Source organism: Electrophorus electricus, chromosome 8 (assembly GCF_013358815.1).
Source record: "Electrophorus electricus isolate fEleEle1 chromosome 8, fEleEle1.pri, whole genome shotgun sequence".
NCBI classification, from domain to species: domain Eukaryota; kingdom Metazoa; phylum Chordata; class Actinopteri; order Gymnotiformes; family Gymnotidae; genus Electrophorus; species Electrophorus electricus.
The window spans coordinates 7970404-7988208 of NC_049542.1; the positions used below are offsets into that span (position 1 = coordinate 7970404).

At 42.0% G+C, this 17805-nt stretch overlaps 1 protein-coding gene across 1 annotated transcript; it reads right to left on the reverse strand.

The window, feature by feature from the left end:
* Window positions 1–2225: 2225 nt before the first annotated feature.
* Window positions 2226–17686, reverse strand: snx3 (sorting nexin 3). Its single transcript, XM_027015518.2, has 4 exons — window positions 17461–17686; window positions 7633–7728; window positions 7180–7304; window positions 2226–5670 (listed from the first exon to the last, which is right to left on the reverse strand). Exons 1-4 carry the CDS (start codon window positions 17620–17622, stop codon window positions 5565–5567), a joined length of 489 nt encoding a protein of 162 aa, XP_026871319.1. The 5' UTR covers window positions 17623–17686; the 3' UTR covers window positions 2226–5564.
* Between the last annotated feature and the right edge of the window lie 119 nt (window positions 17687–17805).

The window sequence follows — 17805 nt, forward strand, 5'->3', positions numbered from 1 at the left end:
AGCAGGTCGCTGTCCCTTTGTCGTAGTGCTGAAAACCAAAAGCTCCTGCGTCATTAGAGCGCGTGCGGTGGAAATACACGCGTGCGACGTGTCCGAAGCTATTGCAGATTTAGGGGACAGCAAGACCGCGCGACCCACTCCTCTTCACCAGCGTACGTAAAAGTGATCATTTGGACAGGAAAATGTCTTTTGTGAATTGCAGTTGGGGGACAGTTCTATGGACTATTTCCACTGCAGTTAACTTAAAAAAAAAAAAAAAATCTGCCTGTTTCTGTTTGACTTGTGGTGTAAGCCAACGCGACATTCGAAGTTTACTCTGAGTAGTTACTAACACATGTTCAGAGACATGTTCAGCACTTGTTGTTTTTTTTTGTTGTTGTTGTTGTTTTTTTTGTAGCTTGTAAATATATTTCTTGTTGTAAAAAGTAATAATTTTGTGAAAGATGTCTAAATATTAGAATAAATATTGGGAATCGACGTTTTGGTACTCTTTTACCTCACCTAGGCTAATACTGAACTCGGCTAAACCTCTAACCATTCCTAATTCGATTTCTCTGTCCTGTGATTGGGTTATTTTGTTATTGGGTTGTTTTGGGTCCTGCCGCAAAGAGAAAGATCCACTTCCCCCTAAGCTCCTGCTAAACAAGGACATAGAGAGGTTCATGTCTGGACTGGAGTGCATATTGAACCATCGCTGGTACAATACATCCGGACCTTGAGTTAAGTTGCTCTGCCTTGCGCGGCCGAGGGTTTCAAGCACTCTTTGATAAATCAAGGGCTCTGCCCAAATTGGATTTTTTATCTTCAGTTTTGATAGAGAGGAGACACAATGGAAAGAATCATGATTGCAGATGACAGCGTTCAATTCAATTTAGCTTATTCCTTTACCGTGGGTTGTACTGGCTTGGAGTGAACTGCAAGGTTAAAAGAGTCCGGTGGGTGCACCATTTAAGCAGAAACGCCATGCTCTTCCATGTAAAACCACATAAAATCCTTCAGCACCATCCAGGTCAGGTCACAACTCAACTAAGTAATTCTCTCCGTCATGTAAAACAAACCTGAGCATCAATTTTTCACTTGTACAGTGAGCTTCAGAAGTATTCGGACACTTCAATACTACATGCTTTGTATACTAGCTTTGAAAACTTGTGTTTAGGAAATAGAAATGCTAGCTGCATATGCATATGCATTGCTCATTACTTTAAATTGTCTGTAATAGTCATCACCAAAAGCTTGCTATGGTGCTGCCTTCAGTGTGAAAATTATTCTTTAATCTTGACTGGGTGAATGAGTTCCACGTGAATTTAAAAAAGGATTCTCCTTTAGGCCCTGAAAGATGTATTGCACAGGCCCCACAGGCCCCTGGGAGAGGTGAAAAAGTTCCAGTGATGGATATTTTTAGGTCTGTCACACATCTCTGTTTACATCCTGGAGATGTTTCTGATCTGAAGCAGAGGTCACCAAACCCCTTTACCGAGGTAAACTATAGTGAACACACTTGTTGTGACCAGTTACTTAAACTCTTTAAGAAGACCTTGATTACCTGGACTTGATACACTACATGTGGAATGGAAGTACACAGTTCAGAAAAGTAAATCTCAGAGAAGAGACTTGATCCCTGACCTAAAGGATTCCATTGGCTTTTGCATAAAAGAGACCATTTGAGCATTTGCTTTGCAGTGCTTTTTTTTTTTTTTTTATTGTTTTACTTCTTCTGGAATATATATGGTCCACATGTTTGACAAAAACAAAGCTAACAGGTAAGTCTGTGTTGTGCAAGTACTGAGTCTGCAAGTGGACATATCTGACCTAACTCACAGATATGTGCACTCAGCAGTTAAATAGAGACTCAAGTAAAAAGAATGTTACCTCAGTTAGATGACTCAAGTATGCCCAATCTAAATCACCATTCTTCTCTGAACCTGCAGACCCATGAAATTAATGTGTATATTTCACAGAAAATCCACAGGGCTATCCAATACTGCCATGGATATAGGCTGCAACAGGGGTGACACACACTTTTGGGGAACTTCCAGACAGTTTATTTGGGGTGCAGGCTTCAGCAAACTTAGTTTGTGGAATTACCTGAAAGCAGGTGTGACAATGTGAACAAAAGACGACAGACAGACACACAAATGATGACAGACTGATAATCCAATACAAATAAACATTTTTCTGTTTTTTTTCTGATTGATAAAATAGAATTAAAAAAAGCAGTCTGTGTGTGGATTTATTTATGTTTATTGCACACATCAGTATCAGTAATATTTTGGCTAACTATGGAAACATAGTTGAAGTGCCCTCTAGCACTTTTATAGGTTGGCAACAGCATAGACTTGCAGATTCCAAATTGACTACCACAGTCCACAGATTTGACTGGGCGGTACAATTAAAAATCTGTTAATCATTAAACCTGATAGTAGTTACAATTGCTGGACATGTTTTTTCTCATGTCTCAAGAATCAGTAGTGTTATCCAGCAGAACATCATAAAAATAAAATGAAATAAAAATAAAATTATCAGATTTATTTTCAGGGTAAAATAATGCAAGGATCAAATTTGCAATACCTTCAAATCAAGTGGAAGCAAAAAGTGATTAAATATAAAGAAAAATGAAACAAAGATGAATGGGCAAAGAAAAAGATCAGTCCCAACGTATTCATTCTTTTAGCAGCAAAAAAGCAAATCAACCACGGTTTCTTCTCTCCTCTCTCCTGGCTTGCTCTTTTGGCTGCTGGAAATACGAACATCCCATTTAACCCAGGAATAGGTGCGATGTGGAAGAGTGTCTGTGCAAGAGTGTCTGTCTTCCAAACACAGGGCCTAAGCAAGCCATTTCAACCCAAACCTGCCCAAATCCGACCCTTCTTAAACCATAACTCCTAGACAGCTCCCCTGGGGGATGTGATTATAACATTTACCTATCTGAATTTATCCATATATGTCCTCCTGCTCTTATTTTATTGCTGGTGACAAACAACTTGGAGGTGCTTAGAGTGTAGCTCTGCTGTCACCCTGGTAACCTTAGGCAGTGCTCAGTAGATTCTTTACCTGCTTTAGCCAATATGGGAGTAGAGAGAAGAATCTTAGGCTGTTTCAACCAATAATGTTTAAAATATTCACACTCCAAGCTGCAGTAAACATCATGTAACAATCATGCAAAGTTTATTTCTCATATAATCAAACCATAGATAAAGAATACATATGAACTCAGGACTCATTTTCTCACAGCAAGAAAGTAGATTCCAATCCCCACAAATACTTTTGAGTGCAAGTATTAAAATTAAGAAACTCAGAAAATTAATCAAAACGTTTTTTAGGCATACATAGCTGAGTAACTAACAAATCCACATCCATGGTGTTTCAGATTAGTTGTTATACTTTGGATCAGGTGCAGTTCCTTCCTCTTACAACACAACTTAAACTTCACCTAATCAGTCCGTGAGACTTTGTCCCAGAACTGTACGTGATTCTTAATGAACTGTAACTCATCCTTTCTGTTCACAAGGCTCATCAGTGCTTTTTGTAAAAACATGGACAGAGTAAGAAACACTACTCATAGTATTCCTGGAGCTCTTCCAGCATCACCAAGGACATATATTTGGGCTACTTATATATGTTGGAGAGAGGCCTAAGTTAACGATAAACCCATCATAACATGAACGCTTCTTTGGTTTTTAACAGCAGTACTATAATCATTGTGGTTACTAGCAATTTCACAAACTGATTACTCCTATAAAAGTGATTCATTTCTCTGGCCCTGAAATACCATATCTTTTACCAACTCTTGCATTTAAAAAACAAGAAAAGCGAAGAAAGACAGGGTGACAACTAGACAGACAAGCCAAAGGGCCACAATAACAAACACGCAGTCTAAACTAACTTGGTGTTACCTCTACCTTCCTGGTGGTGAGGCCCACCTATTGTAGCACACCTGCTCCTGCACACACATGCACCAGGGGAGAAAGGAGCTGTATGTGAAGCTTAACAGGTGCTTCACAAGTTCAAAAAAAAAAAAAAGAAACAAAAGAAAAAAAAAATACTGAAAGTGTAGTTAGGTAGCCAGACTCAATTATTTTCATCAAGGGCAATGCACAGTCATATAGCTGTTATGGCTGAAAGCACAGTCCAAGCCAAACCTATTCAGGTACCTCTTCAGAGCGACAGAGCAGATAAGAGCAGAGACAATAATATGTAACTGGGAAGTGGAGAGAGATGGAGAAAAAAAGCAAAATGGTAGTCAAATTATATATGCACTAAAACATCAGACTGTTCAAGACTAATTGAGTGAGCATTAAATAGACACAAGAAAAGCTATGAATAGTCCAAGGTTCAGTGGTTATCTGAACATGCTCCTCCAATATTTGAGCTCAGTAACAAAGTGCTGAACATCTATGGAAAGTTCCACTCTGAAAAAGAAGGAGGAACATGTCAGCCTTGGGCTAGCTCGCAATTCCAGAAGAGCATTAAGAGAGAACAGAGCACATGGCTGCAATTTCATACAAGTTGTGGCGTTTCCAAAAGTCCACCTGCTTGTTGCAGAGAGGTGGACATTAGGTCCACTGTGAAGGCAATACAGAGAATGTGTGTGCATGTCAGAGGGACAAGGGGTGGAAAGATCAAAAGCAGAACAGCCTGTGTGTGGTCAGTTTTATTGGAAAATCTTCAGAAACAAACAAAACAATGGCACAGCGGTATACAAACGTGGAACTGTGCCGACGGCAGCCTTCTGCATGTACGTGTGCTTTCGGTTGGGGGTGGGTGGCGCGCTCATGTGCTCAGGCCCTGACTGCCTGGTAACTGCACATGTTGCATATTTAAATGCCTCACATAAGAGACTCATCAAAGTGTGATGTGTGCGTACGCGCACACGTGCTATTCCCGCGAGAGGAGGACTAGCTGCATTTCTCCACAGGGCAAGCAGAGGTGCGCGTCAGACAAGCAAAGAAAATCCACCTTTAACTAACTCCTACACAGATACCATTTACTGTGGAACAATTATATTAAGTTACAGAAAAATTATCAGTATCTAATCCAACGGTGGCGTATAATGCTTCCATACCTGTTCATTTGTGTCAGATATTCTGTGTAAAGATGCATATCCTGAGCTACATAAAAGTATCAAATTTAGTTGCGGTCGTAGACAAAATACCATCATAAATTACCACAATCGTTTCATACAACCTTTGCCTTTCTTTTTGACTGGTTTTAGTTTTAGCAACACTTAATGCTCTGGTAAGTGAGACAACACAGAATAGAAAATGTGCCATGTGTAGCAATGGCCAAAAGAGGAGATCGATGGATCAATCGACCGATCGTTCATTTGATTGGTGGATGGATCTACCTGCCACTCATCCGATCGATTGATTGATTGATGGACCGACCAGGCGTTCGTTTGTTCGAGGGACTGAGTGTTCAATTGATTGATCGTTTGCAGACATTTTTCATTTTCTGTTATGGACCATATGCAATAAGTATAGTAAAAAGGTTCAGATGGGCTGTAGTTTTCTTTCCCATTTAAATCCCAGGGGAAGCGTCCTAGTTGGTGGAGGCTGGTGGAGGCTTCAGGCTTGTCGGACTTTGGAAGGCGTGTAGTTTTTATCCATTGTTTCATCCTGCAGGAACATGTGCAGGCAGCGCTCGTTCTGGGCCAATGGATGACCCGCCACTCTGGGAACAAAAGCAGAAAAAGGAGCATCAGGCACAATGGCTCTCGGTTACCGTCATCTGCTGCTAAGCTGAAGTCACAGCTGCATCCGTCCCGACACCCACACATGTAGCTGATAAGAAGCGTTACACAGCCTGCTGGTGTTTATGCTTGCTCCCATGATCACTTGAAAACTTATTCTTCAGTTCAAGAAATAAAACTTAATCCATAGATCTGATGTCACTGGTACTTTAGCAACCTGACACAGATACACATAGCTGTTTCCTTCCTTCTTTCTGATCACTTGTGCACTATGTGCTGTGTGCACTATGTGCTGATGTCTTTCTGTGCTAATTTGCGCAAACTTGGGGAAATTACGCAACCTGCGACAAAAGGTGATACTGAAGATGATTACCGGGAACAGTTGACGCACCTTTACAATGCATTTAATCATGCACTAACACGTGAACATGCACGCACGTACAGCGTGCACGTGACAGGCAGTGAGCGCACAGATCCTTAAGTGCTATTAACACCAAACAATGACATTTAATTCAGGAATTTTTGGAGAAAGAGAGGGAAAAAAGGCCCATCTTAATTACCCACGTATTGCTTCTGTCTCCAAACCTAATTTACAGAAACTCGTCTCGTATTAAAATTCAAACAGGTAGACACGGCACATTTGCACATGAAACAAAGATAATAGCAAAGTCTGCAATCACAGCAAATAATTACAATCGCACTGTAACTTTTATTGTCTCCGGCAGCGGGGGGAACGGCACCACAGATCAAAAATAAGCAGGGGTGCACACAACATCCCGCAGGGAAGGAGCGCGTGCCTGCAATTTCCCTCGCAATTATCATAAATTACACAGAGAAAACAAAACAAATGTAAAAAGTAAAGCAGGGTGCACCCGCCGCCTCTCATCAGTCTCATGCTTCGGTAGGTAATTATGAGAAATGAACAAGAGTGGCATCAGCTGACATCAAGGCTTGTAAGTACCTGTTCAACTCTAACTTCAACCCAAGAAACTTCTGCCTAACTAGAAGAGGAGGAAGGGCTGTAAATGAACAGGACTGTAAATGAACTTTTCCATTCTTCCATTCCATTTTTCCGACAATGACAGTATACAAATAAATAAAACGTAGTGCCGATCCGAGCTCAATGCAGCTGGTCCTCGCTATACTAACTCAGTTATATTAGCAAAATTAGCGCTCTAGGGTGAATGAACTATTACTTGTTGCGCCCATGCTCAAATGCTAGCAAACCAATAAGATGATGACATGTAAGAAAAAGGAAAAAAAAACAAAAAAAACAAACAAACAAACAAAAAAAACCCACAGTAGACATGGGGTGTGAATCTGAAACGGGGTACCATCTCAGCACCTGTCCCCACCCTGACGCCCTATCTGCTGGATGCTGTTTTATTGTTGGAATACTGCTGGCCTCTGCGCGACAAGTGGGGAAGCTGTGAATTCTACTGAAACTGTGGCAGCACAGGGTGGGGGAGTCATGTCATCACGAGACTCACTTGTTGAGAAACTGCTCAAGGCCCTGCCGCCGCTCCTCGATGAATGAATCGTCGAAGATGCCGTCGTCCCCACGGAATGGGAGCTGCCTGAACAGAGCTTTTCCAGGCAGAGGGGGTACAACCACCTGAGAGAGGGAGAACACCAGGGAAAAATATAAAATTAATAAAATAAATTAATTAATAAAAAGAAAATTCCCACATTACAGAAATATATTTCATTCTATACATAAATTAGTAGCCTTGTTGTTGATATTTGGTCCAGGTGTGTATCTAATAGGACACTAAACAAGCAACCTTTTCAGATAATGCTAGTGAGAAGAGTTAAGCTTTTGTTTTGCAGTATTCTATATTAAATACTTCCAAAACACTACTTGATAGTATCTGAACTGCTCCTTGATAAGTCAAGCAAGGATCATGTGCAGCCGAGCTGTATCCCAGGGACATCTCACTCACTTTGCTCTCTCTTTCCAGCTCTCCTCTCAACCACTCGAAGTCGCTGTACCTCCTCCGTACACATGACTCCTTCAGCTTGAAGATAGGAAGGTTTGTCTGAGGGGCAGAAGAGCAAACATACATCCATTACACGGAAATCCCGGCAGTGAACTTGAGCTAGATCGCAAGTGACAAATTACAGGCATCCCTTCTGCACAAATGGCAGTTGAAGTGCCTTGACCTCTGCCCTCCCAAGCTGTCATGCAGATAGCCATGCTAACACTGATTGAGACTGCAAATTCACTAATCAATCATTGAGGCCTGGTATTAGAAAGCCACAGATGTTGGGAAGCATTTAAAAACCATTTTTGCAACAGAACAGTCTGGCAGAGGTATCCCAGGCAGATCTGAATTCAGTATAGCTGGTTGTGCACAGTGCCAGTGTAAATGTGACACACCGCATACAGGACCATTTCCACAGCAATGAATATTAAATAAAAAAACAAAAAACAAAACAATCCAACCTATGGCAGGGCCAGTGAAGAGGCCCAATGGGAGAAGCGACATGGCAGCGTGGAGAGGTCTCCACCTGAGGAGACCCCCTCAGAGACAGAAGACAGCGGGCGCCGCCATGAGAGCATGCGTGTGTGCTCCGATCGATTCCGTCCACACGTGGCTGGCATTGTGTGAGCGCACGCGCCAGAGAAAGAAAAGGTTTGGAAAATCATTTGGAGGAAAAACAGAATCACAAACAGACAGTCTGAAGGACGGACGAAAGGACACCCAGCGAAAATGTCTGGACTGGCTCCTTTTTGAGAAAGTCTTGGTACGAGGTCATAAAGGGCTGAAGTGTTTGGTGTTGTCAGAAAACAAACTACGGCTAAAGTCACAATTGTGGTAAAATACACAAAGAATTGAAACAGGAACCATGGAAATCCAAAAATATTACCTACACCTTACAGAGCAATCAGTTTTAGTAATCAGTTCTTCTATTAAAGAGAGTTTATCATCTGTTGTTATGAATGAGCGCCAAGGGTAGACACTTAATTTATCATTTAAACCCCTGTGCATTAAAACAAACTGAGGTGTCCTTTCTAGCATTGCAGCATGAAGTCATTGTCAAAACTCCCCTGAAAATAGCCCTTTGAAAAGAAAAGAAGAAAAACAAAAGTCTCTCACACACACACACACACACACACACACACACACACACACACACACACACACACACACACACACACACACACTTTCAACCTTCCAGCTCTAATAAAGTCTCTTTCCTCCGAATTCATTGCACCTGGGAATTAACTTGTCCTCTTGTGTATTGCAAGTGTAGGGTTACCAGAGCATTTACAGAAGGTTTACCAAGCAATGGTGTACTGCTGCTGTTGAATTTGCAGTTAATAGATCTGAATGGAAGATTTACTGGCTTTGGTTTCCCGTTAGCACACAGTGTAAAGAAGTTAATCCCCATGTCAACCGATCAGGTAACGTGATACGTACCTCTCACCATCAAGGTGTTTAGACTATAAAGCTGTTTCGTGATTAGCATTAGCACAGGTATAGGTGACCAAGAGGTACCTGAGTCAGTTATGGTTCATTTCTGTGCCTGAAACATTCCCAGGCACACAGAACAAATTTCAATTGATTTAAAACATTTAAAAGCAAATATTTCAGGAAGTTTAATGTTTAAGATACTTCTAAAGAATGTCTACAGCTTTCTACAGCACATTCAAAACAACTAAAATAAATAAATAAAATAAAATAAAAGAAGGCTGAATGAAGGCTTGATGTCACCAAGCACCTGTAAGGACTCCACTTGAAAATCATTACTATCTAGCTGTAAATGGGAGAAATGGTATCACAGGTCACAATAGCACGACTATTGAAAACTGCTTGCCAAACAAGTTATTGTGTGAAAAGCATAGCATAGCGTAGCGTAGGATCCAGTGAGAATGCGGCATTTAGACAGTCACATATTTAAATCAAGATGTAAAGTTATTTTGAATGCAACCACCCCCCTCCCCCCCAAAAAAGTTAAACCATATCCAACATTTCATGAACGCCGGAAAACAGAGGACGGCACGGTGGTGCAGCGTAAACAGCTGCGCCTCTCCATACTCTTCCTGAATTTGCCTGGCCCCGTCTCCGCGCTAACGATCTCAATCAAACCTGAAATGAGTGTAAAAAAAAACCAAACAAAACCACACGACAAAGGCCCTGATTACCGTGGCAACCAAAGTTAACCACACGGACTGAAACCGACTTCCACATCAAACACTCGATCAGATGGACGCGGCCCCATTGATATCGGTGCCTCGATTACGACGGCACGCATGCGGAGCTTGCTAACAAACCCGTCAATACCTTTGTGCTCGCGCATTTGTTTATGCTGTGCCAGCCATCACGCGTGGCAGATATAGAGCATTTTAGAGTGTCAAAACCGCAGGTAAAAACATCCGCAAACTGCACAACTACGTACTTAGTTCATGACTGCTCTGGGCAATTAGAGGTAAAAAGAAACAAGTTTTAAAAAACTAACTCCTAAAGAAGACATGTTGCATGCTTTATGGATGTTTTCAAACTTCAAAATGCCTTGCTTTCGTTAAAAAAAAAAAGGGGGTGGGGGGTTGTATGGGGGTCTCAGCTGGATATCTTAAGTCAAGACTGTCCAATAACAGGAGAGGTGAGACAATAATAGGAGAAATCATGCTTTATGAAATGCCACCCATGACTACAGAACTTTCAGACAGGCCGACTGAACTTGTCGGCCAGTTAGCACTTGATGGGCTGGATCAGGTGCACAAGACAAGTGAAAACAGAACTGTGTGGCTGTTGAGCAGTGGAGCTTGAGGGCCTTGCTTCACAGAGTGTGAACATAACGTCCAGCACTACGACCCAAGCAAAACATTTAGAGAGTTGGTGGCTAGCAACATGACTCACATTCAGACAAGGAGGCCAAATGTGAACTACTTTACACACAAAAGGAGGGGAGAGAAATTAAATGGCTGTCTGGCCTTCTGTTACAATTTGGTATCGAGGCACAGCATGGCCCGTAAAGCAAGGACAGGCTGCTGACAGTACACAAGTGTGACCGACATAGGACTTAATAACCTGGACAGTGGGAATGAGACAGAAATGACACGGAAAAACGGAAAGGAAAGCAGGAGAAGGAGAAAGAGAAAGAGAGAGAGAGAGATTGCGTGTCCATTTGAGACAGCACAACCCAAAATGGCCAATCGTCTGACAGATGTACTAAAAGCGCTTCTTCTTTCAGTCACTCCTCGGCACTGTTAAAAGCCTCCACATGGCGTATGCCGATCCGAGGAGAGGCCGCCGCCAGAGTCTCCCCGCGCTTTTCGAGATGCATGTTCGTGCTGGGGACAATGGCGCGTCCTCATTAGGAAGAGGGCGAGGGGAACGGAAAAAGGGGAGGGAGGGGACCCCCCAGCACCAAGGGGTCACCGTGCTCACTGTAAGGGTTTCCGCGCCGGCTATGCATTAGCTTTTAGCGAGCCGGATCAAGTCAAGTTTAAGAGAGCGCGTTTCATCTCCGCCCTCCCCCCTCTCTCTCCCTCTCTCCCTCTCTCTCTCTTTCAAAATAAAAGTAGCAAAAAAAAAAAAAAAAAAAAAAAAAAAAAAAAAAAAGATGCACAATGCCATCTCATCACATCATATCCCCAAAGAGATGAGGAGATGGGGACAATAAGAGCACTCACACTCACCCCCCCCACCCCACCACCATCTCTACAGACAGTCTGTGTGACACAGTGCACACGCGCGCCCCCACCCGCACACCCACCCTTCTGCACCAACCTCCCCAGCTCTGACAAAAAGCTGCCCCCTCTTTTTGTTCCCACAGCATCAACTCCCACTTTTGATACTGTCATCTCAAGTAGGATATGGTAGCCTTGATACAATATGGTGCCCATTACCATTAAAATAGTTGTCGGGGAGGATGCTGTAGACTTTGGATTACACTTGACTGGGAGTGACAGCCAGGCAAGCAAGCCATTTTTATTAATGGCCAAGAGTAAAGAGGGAGAGCGAGGGAGAAGGGTTTGGAAATGGAGAAGAGAATGAAAGAGGGATGGAGAGGTGGAGGTGAAAGGGGGAGAGAGGGACAGAGAGAGAGCGAGATCGCACTGTTTAAAAAAAAAAAAAAAGAAAAAGAAAAAAAAATAAAAAAAGAAAGAAGGGGAAGGGGGTGTTATTCTCTTGTCTGTAAACAAAGTGGGAACCCAAAGTCCTCTCCCATGCATTTCCAGTAGTGCTGGGACGAAGGCTTTGACCGAGGCTGGGTCCAACGCCACTCAGCTTTCTTGCTCTGTAAATAAGCAGGGCAGAGACAGAGTGCATGCCCATGTACACAGGAGGTCACGTGGCAAAACACTTCTGGCCAACTTTCTTCCCAAAGAAAAAGGCTTAACTGTGCAAACAACAACAGCTCTTGCCTGCTACAAAATAATAGCCAAAACAATGTTTATTGCATGCCGTTGTTTACTGGAAATTGCTCATCGCACCTATATATGCGTTCTGGCGCTTCAAACAGCCTTCTGAGTCAGAAGAGCAAGGAGACACTTACGCCTTGTATGTGAGAAGACTGAGCCATAGACGAGAAATAGGCATGAAGTCAAGAACGATACGGCTCGTTTATAGCAATCATGGCAGCCATCAGCTTTATCTGACTCATAATTCAGCTCAAAAACTAAAGCAAAATCCATAGTTGAAATACTCATAGTGATTATCTGATTATGCAGAACCTTTAAAAAAAAATCCCACTGACCTAACAAGTGTCCACACAGACCACAGCAGCAGATCTCTAGCCTGCCCCGAGGAACACAAGCTGCACAAAACCCCTTTAGAGATCAATAGAAGCAGAAAAACTGCAGTAGGTCAAAAGGTCCCTTAGCTAACCATTGCTAACAAGCATCCCATCGCTAGCCACCTCTGTGGTCTCGCACCACAACCTGAGGCAGAAGCCCATGAATGCAACTCAGTGCAGTAACACAACTGCATGCTCGTTGTTTATCTGAAGGGGAGATATGTTAGTGGACTGATCTGAACAACTACTAAGAGCTGAGGAGGGAGAAGAGGCCTTTGGTGTCATCCAGTTGGGAGTGTGTTTTGGGTGGGGGGGGGTGGGGGGGGGGGGTTAGCCAGCCCTCCAACACCAGCATTCATTCATTCCACTCCTCTCTCAATGAGGGGATTAAGAAGGCAGGCGCTTACGCTCTCGCTTTCACATAAACTCTCGCGCGCACACACACATACATGTATCATCTCTGAGATGTGGGGCATAAAGGCAGCACAGATGATGGGGGGGGAGGCACCATTGTCCATGTGTGCCAGAGAGAATGAGTGAGTGTGAGAGAGAATGGTACAAAGGCAAGAAAAGAGAAAATGACCCCCACCCCCACCCCTATCAATACGGATGTTGCCGTTAACTTGGCAAGCTCGCCCTGGTACCGTTACCTCATCTGCTCAATACAGAAGCCAGTTACGTGCAGCTAGTCTCCCTCTCATCCACATCTTCAAGGCTGTGAAGAGGAAGGGGTGGTGGGCAACGAGGCAGATGAGCAGGGCGCTCCCTCATGCAAAACAGGGTCATCCGGGCAGCCATGCACACAATAATGCTGATTACACACGAAAGCTAATTATTACCCGCTAATCAAGTACAGTAGCTTCAGTAGCTGTTGGCGGCTCACTTTGTAGGTAGAGGAAACTATAAATACTACAGGGAGGCAGGGGAGCTTTTGGGGTCCGTTACTGGAGACATCAGCGTCTGTCAAAAGTGTGCACATCAGCTATGGAGAGGAACTGCCCAAATTGAGAGGGGGCTGACAGGTGCATTCTAAAACATCTCCAATCTGTCTTTCACACATTCGATATATATTAGGAAAAATACAGCCCATGTCAAGAACAAAATCACTTCTTAGGTCTTTCATAAATAGTGCTTTGCACATACCGTTATGTGTAAATAACAATGGCTAATCATAATTCTTTCTACACCAGAGATTTTTTTTTTAAATCAAGATATGTGAAAGATGCCACTTTCTCAGTCTACAGACCTGCAAAGGTTGATCACACCTGATCAGGTAAATCACAGAGTTAAACCATTATTATGAAGTCTAGAGGTATCGTGATACAAATTAAACCCAGAAAGTGAGGATATATATGCACAAGGCCTTTTCTATAATGCTTAACACATAATGGGCCAAAGTATTAGTTATGTCTGTGTAAAAAGAATTTAGCAGTGCTGGAGTCTCCATTCAATCTCCAATTTAGGGGAAAATACACATGTCGGGAGTTATGAAAAAGATGTTACAAGATAGAGCAGAGAAATTAAAAACCTCACAACTCTGTTGCTAAATGTTGCTCTTCCTCCTTTGCAACTTCTTTAAAAGGCAGTTACCCATGCAGCGCCTGTTTTTTTTTTTTTTTTTCCATTATCAGAATTACTGTCAATGTACAGAAGAACTCTTGCCATTTTTTCTGGGGGGCATGGATTAGAATCAAGCAGTCCACAGAGTCACAAAATGCTTTAATCCCATTTGAAATTAAAGTGATCTGAAAGCCAAGAAACCACCATGTGATGAACCATGTCGAAACCGTAATAATTGTGCATGTAGGAATGAAACAAAGAGTGTGTTTTGGCAACATTATACACAGAATGACCAGATTGTCTAGGTCCCCACGAAGCACCGTCTAACTAAACCGCAGATCTTGCTGTGAAATGTGGGACAAATGTTATATTTGATATTCTGGACATTTTGGAGCTCATGGTTTTATGCATGGTTTTCAAAGACTGGAAGGAAAACCATGTACATAGGAAGGATTTCTATTTGTTTTTTAAATAATTACCTCGAGCATATCTCAAGGCTCAACTGTTCTTGGAGGAACTCGAGTGACAGGCGACTTTATATATCATACAGCTGTTAAAATGAGTCAACAGGAAACTTTGATAATAACATCTTGCTGTACACGGCACATCCTGTTAAGCTGAAACAGTTGGTCAGCAGGGAGAGGAAGAAAAGCTTTCCCCTAGTCCTTGAAAACCCTCTGCTCACAGACAAATAATGCAGTGAAGGCCACAGAGCCAACTAGCCACGACCAATGACATTTACACAGCATTAACCCAGTGCATGCTGTATTTTAGGAGTACAATTTGCTAATCTCACTTTTCCAGACAACATGGACACCAGTCAAAAAACAGCCTAAAATGATATTAACTCCAAGATTTTGGTTGGTTATAAACAAAACAAAAACAACCAACCCCTCCACCCCCCTAGACTGCCCCACATGTGGTCATGGTATAGCTGCATTCCTGCTCTGGGCCAAACTCCTAGGTAAACAGGAAATGGAAATGCTGTAGCACCTGGGGCTCAAAGGCTGAGAGTTCGATACCTACATTCTGTGGCATCACTTAGCCACCAGGACTAGATGTGGATTCCAGGTCCAGAATTGCATAATCTCCACATCAGAGGGTAGGTTTTTATAAAATGATGAACACATGACTTTTGGTTCACATGCCACAAACATATTAGAATTTGTTATTTGCTCTGCAACCATTTCCAAAGACTACAAGATGTGATGAGTAATCCTGATGGCAGTTTTGTGCATGTACAAAGAAATGTACAAAAGGAAAATTTGAATTGATTACATGTACATACATATCCACCCAAATGAGTACTAAATTCAGTTAAACCTGCCATGTGACCCACCCTAGTATAGTAAATAACAAATGTAACATTAATTGAGAAACATTTTTAAATAATTATGGCAAGGTACTTAAAGGTTTAATGGATCCATTGCCTTTGAGACAAGGTGCCACAGCTGGATACCAGTTCAGAATGTTTCAACATGTACACTCTGCCAGAACATTCACTACCTAATCAATAACCTACAATGGAGACTATTACTCTGGGTTTGAAAGGTCAAAAACTTAAATCCACCTACAGGACAACCTTTCCTGCAAGTAAAGGCCAGGCAGAGCTATGGTGGTCTTTATTACATTACTGGAATGTGTTCTAAATGTGTAGACCTGCTGTTATTTGACCTGCTTTGTTAATGATTTCACCATGTGGAATTTGTTCTTACTTCAAGGTTTTTTTGGCACATACTTCAATTGCTGGGCTCCTTTCTACAAACTACCTTAAATTACTCTAATTCCTAGAGACACACAAATCTGAACTTTGGTCTTGTGTTAGGATACTAGAGCACCAAATCTCTGGATTGCAGGTGCAAGCCAAGGTCTTTAAATAGTCATACTTTTGAACATGTTTATTTTTCATATTGCTTGGCATAGCTAACCTATGTATGTTCATCCATAAAACAACATACATTTTAATTTTTAAAGTGTTCCATGCTTTTACATGGCTGAACTACAGTTATACAAGTTTGAGCATCTTTTTAGTACCTGCTTCCAAACACAATGACGGACACAACTACGTAACCTTTAAAATATATAAACTCACTTCCACTAATAAAACCGTTTCTATCTAGAAGCCTTGGTAAGAACGAGAGGGCTCGGCTGCCGAACACTGTAACCCAAACAGAAAACATAAGGTGTTCACCTGATGTCATGTGTGAAGAAATTTCTCAAAATCTAAAAATATATTCTTTATATTAGATGGGAACACTTAACTGAAAATAAATATGCTAGCTGCTGTTCTCAAAACTAAAAAAGCGCCTAAATACTATGTATGTGACCAATAAACCGAACTTGAACTTGAAATAAAATCTAGGCTACGTTTAGTCATAACAGTCAAATTGCGTTTAAAATAGTGACATTGCAAGCTACAGTTCAGAAATTCTAAATTATGTATCATGGTCCGGGCCCTGCAAATTATCTTGGGCCAAGGTTTGGCCCATATTTCTGATCAGTGACAAGTAGCTAGATACTGTTATCTTGGTCTTGCATAGCAAGGGGTGCGGCCGCGACATAGCGATACGACCTAGGCGGAAACTCAGTAAGCTTAGCTAACTAGCTAGCTAACTAACTTTTACAATTTGATCATTTTTACAATCGTGTTAGCCAAGTACGTGTATGCTTCCCAAACCAATAATACTCTAAACAGATGAGCATTTAAAATCAAGTTTTAACTGCTACGAGTGACTAACCTGTTAGCTACGTTAGCTAATTAGTTTGTTAGCCTATGTAACCTAATGTCAGGATAAAGGTAGCGTTAACCTACCTAGGTTAGCTAGACAGCCAATCAATTCAACAGTTTTTAACACCGCAAACAAAACAATTATTTAACTAAGTTTACAATTATAACAAACTTATAAAACCTTACTTCTCTAGCTTCTTATCAAATGTCAACATTAGCGGTTAGCAAAGCTAGAGAGCTTAATAGACGGACAACACTGAATAACACTGGCTAGCTAGGTCGCTAACTTGGCAGCAAACAATAACAAGCCAAATTAGTTAGTTAGTCAGTTATCTTTACTGTACCTAGCTACGTTTTGTGACATCTAGTTGCTTTGTTTTTTATTTTAGTTATGTTACGAAGCAAATATGTTTAGTTTTATATGGTTACTCTACGAGACGGTTAGTAAACGTTTAGCTAGCTAGCTGGTTGGTTAGTTAGTTAGATAGTTAGTTAGCAGGTCAACATAAAGAGCCATCTTAGCTAGCCTCTCGTTAAATGGGTAAAGAACAACATTTCTCCAGCTATAATAATCAAATAAAACCATGGTCAGACGTTTGTGTAGTTTATTAACACATAATTATTACCACCTGACCATGACAATGGGTTGATGGCTAGTAAACAACTCAAGTAGTCGCTGACTTCCCGCTGCCGGCCACAGCCAGAGAGCACATTAGCCGCGGTCCTTGCTGCTCACCTTCAGTCTGATCTCATAGGTGGTGAACCTCCCTCGGCCGACGCCGACCGTTTCGGGATTACCGACATCAATCTCTAGGAAGTTGCTCGGCGGTCCGTACGCGTCGCTGAGGTTCTGCGGTTTGGTGTGAAGCCTCCTTGTATCCGCTACGGCATCAGACATCGCTCCCGTCCAAGCGCTTCACCCACCGACCGTTGGACTTCCGCTCATCTGAGGAGCATCTGACGCCTTTGAACCGCGTCCAAATATAATCAGATGCGATTGGATTAGACGTTTTAGGCAGCAATGGTCAACATAAGATAATATGACAGTTCTAAAACGATGTCTAAACATAATCCAATATAA

Excerpts from the sequence above, each read along its gene's own strand:
- snx3 (XM_027015518.2), bottom strand. The coding sequence starts at position 17,622 with ATGTCTGATGCCGTAGCGGATACAAGGAGGCTTCACACCAAACCGCAG. Across the intron at positions 7,729-17,460 it reads CCTATGAGATCAGACTGAAG|ACAAACCTTCCTATCTTCAA; the intron begins GTGAGCAGCAAG and ends TCTGCCCCTCAG. Across the intron at positions 7,305-7,632 it reads AGCTGGAAAGAGAGAGCAAA|GTGGTTGTACCCCCTCTGCC; the intron begins GTGAGTGAGATG and ends TCCCTCTCTCAG.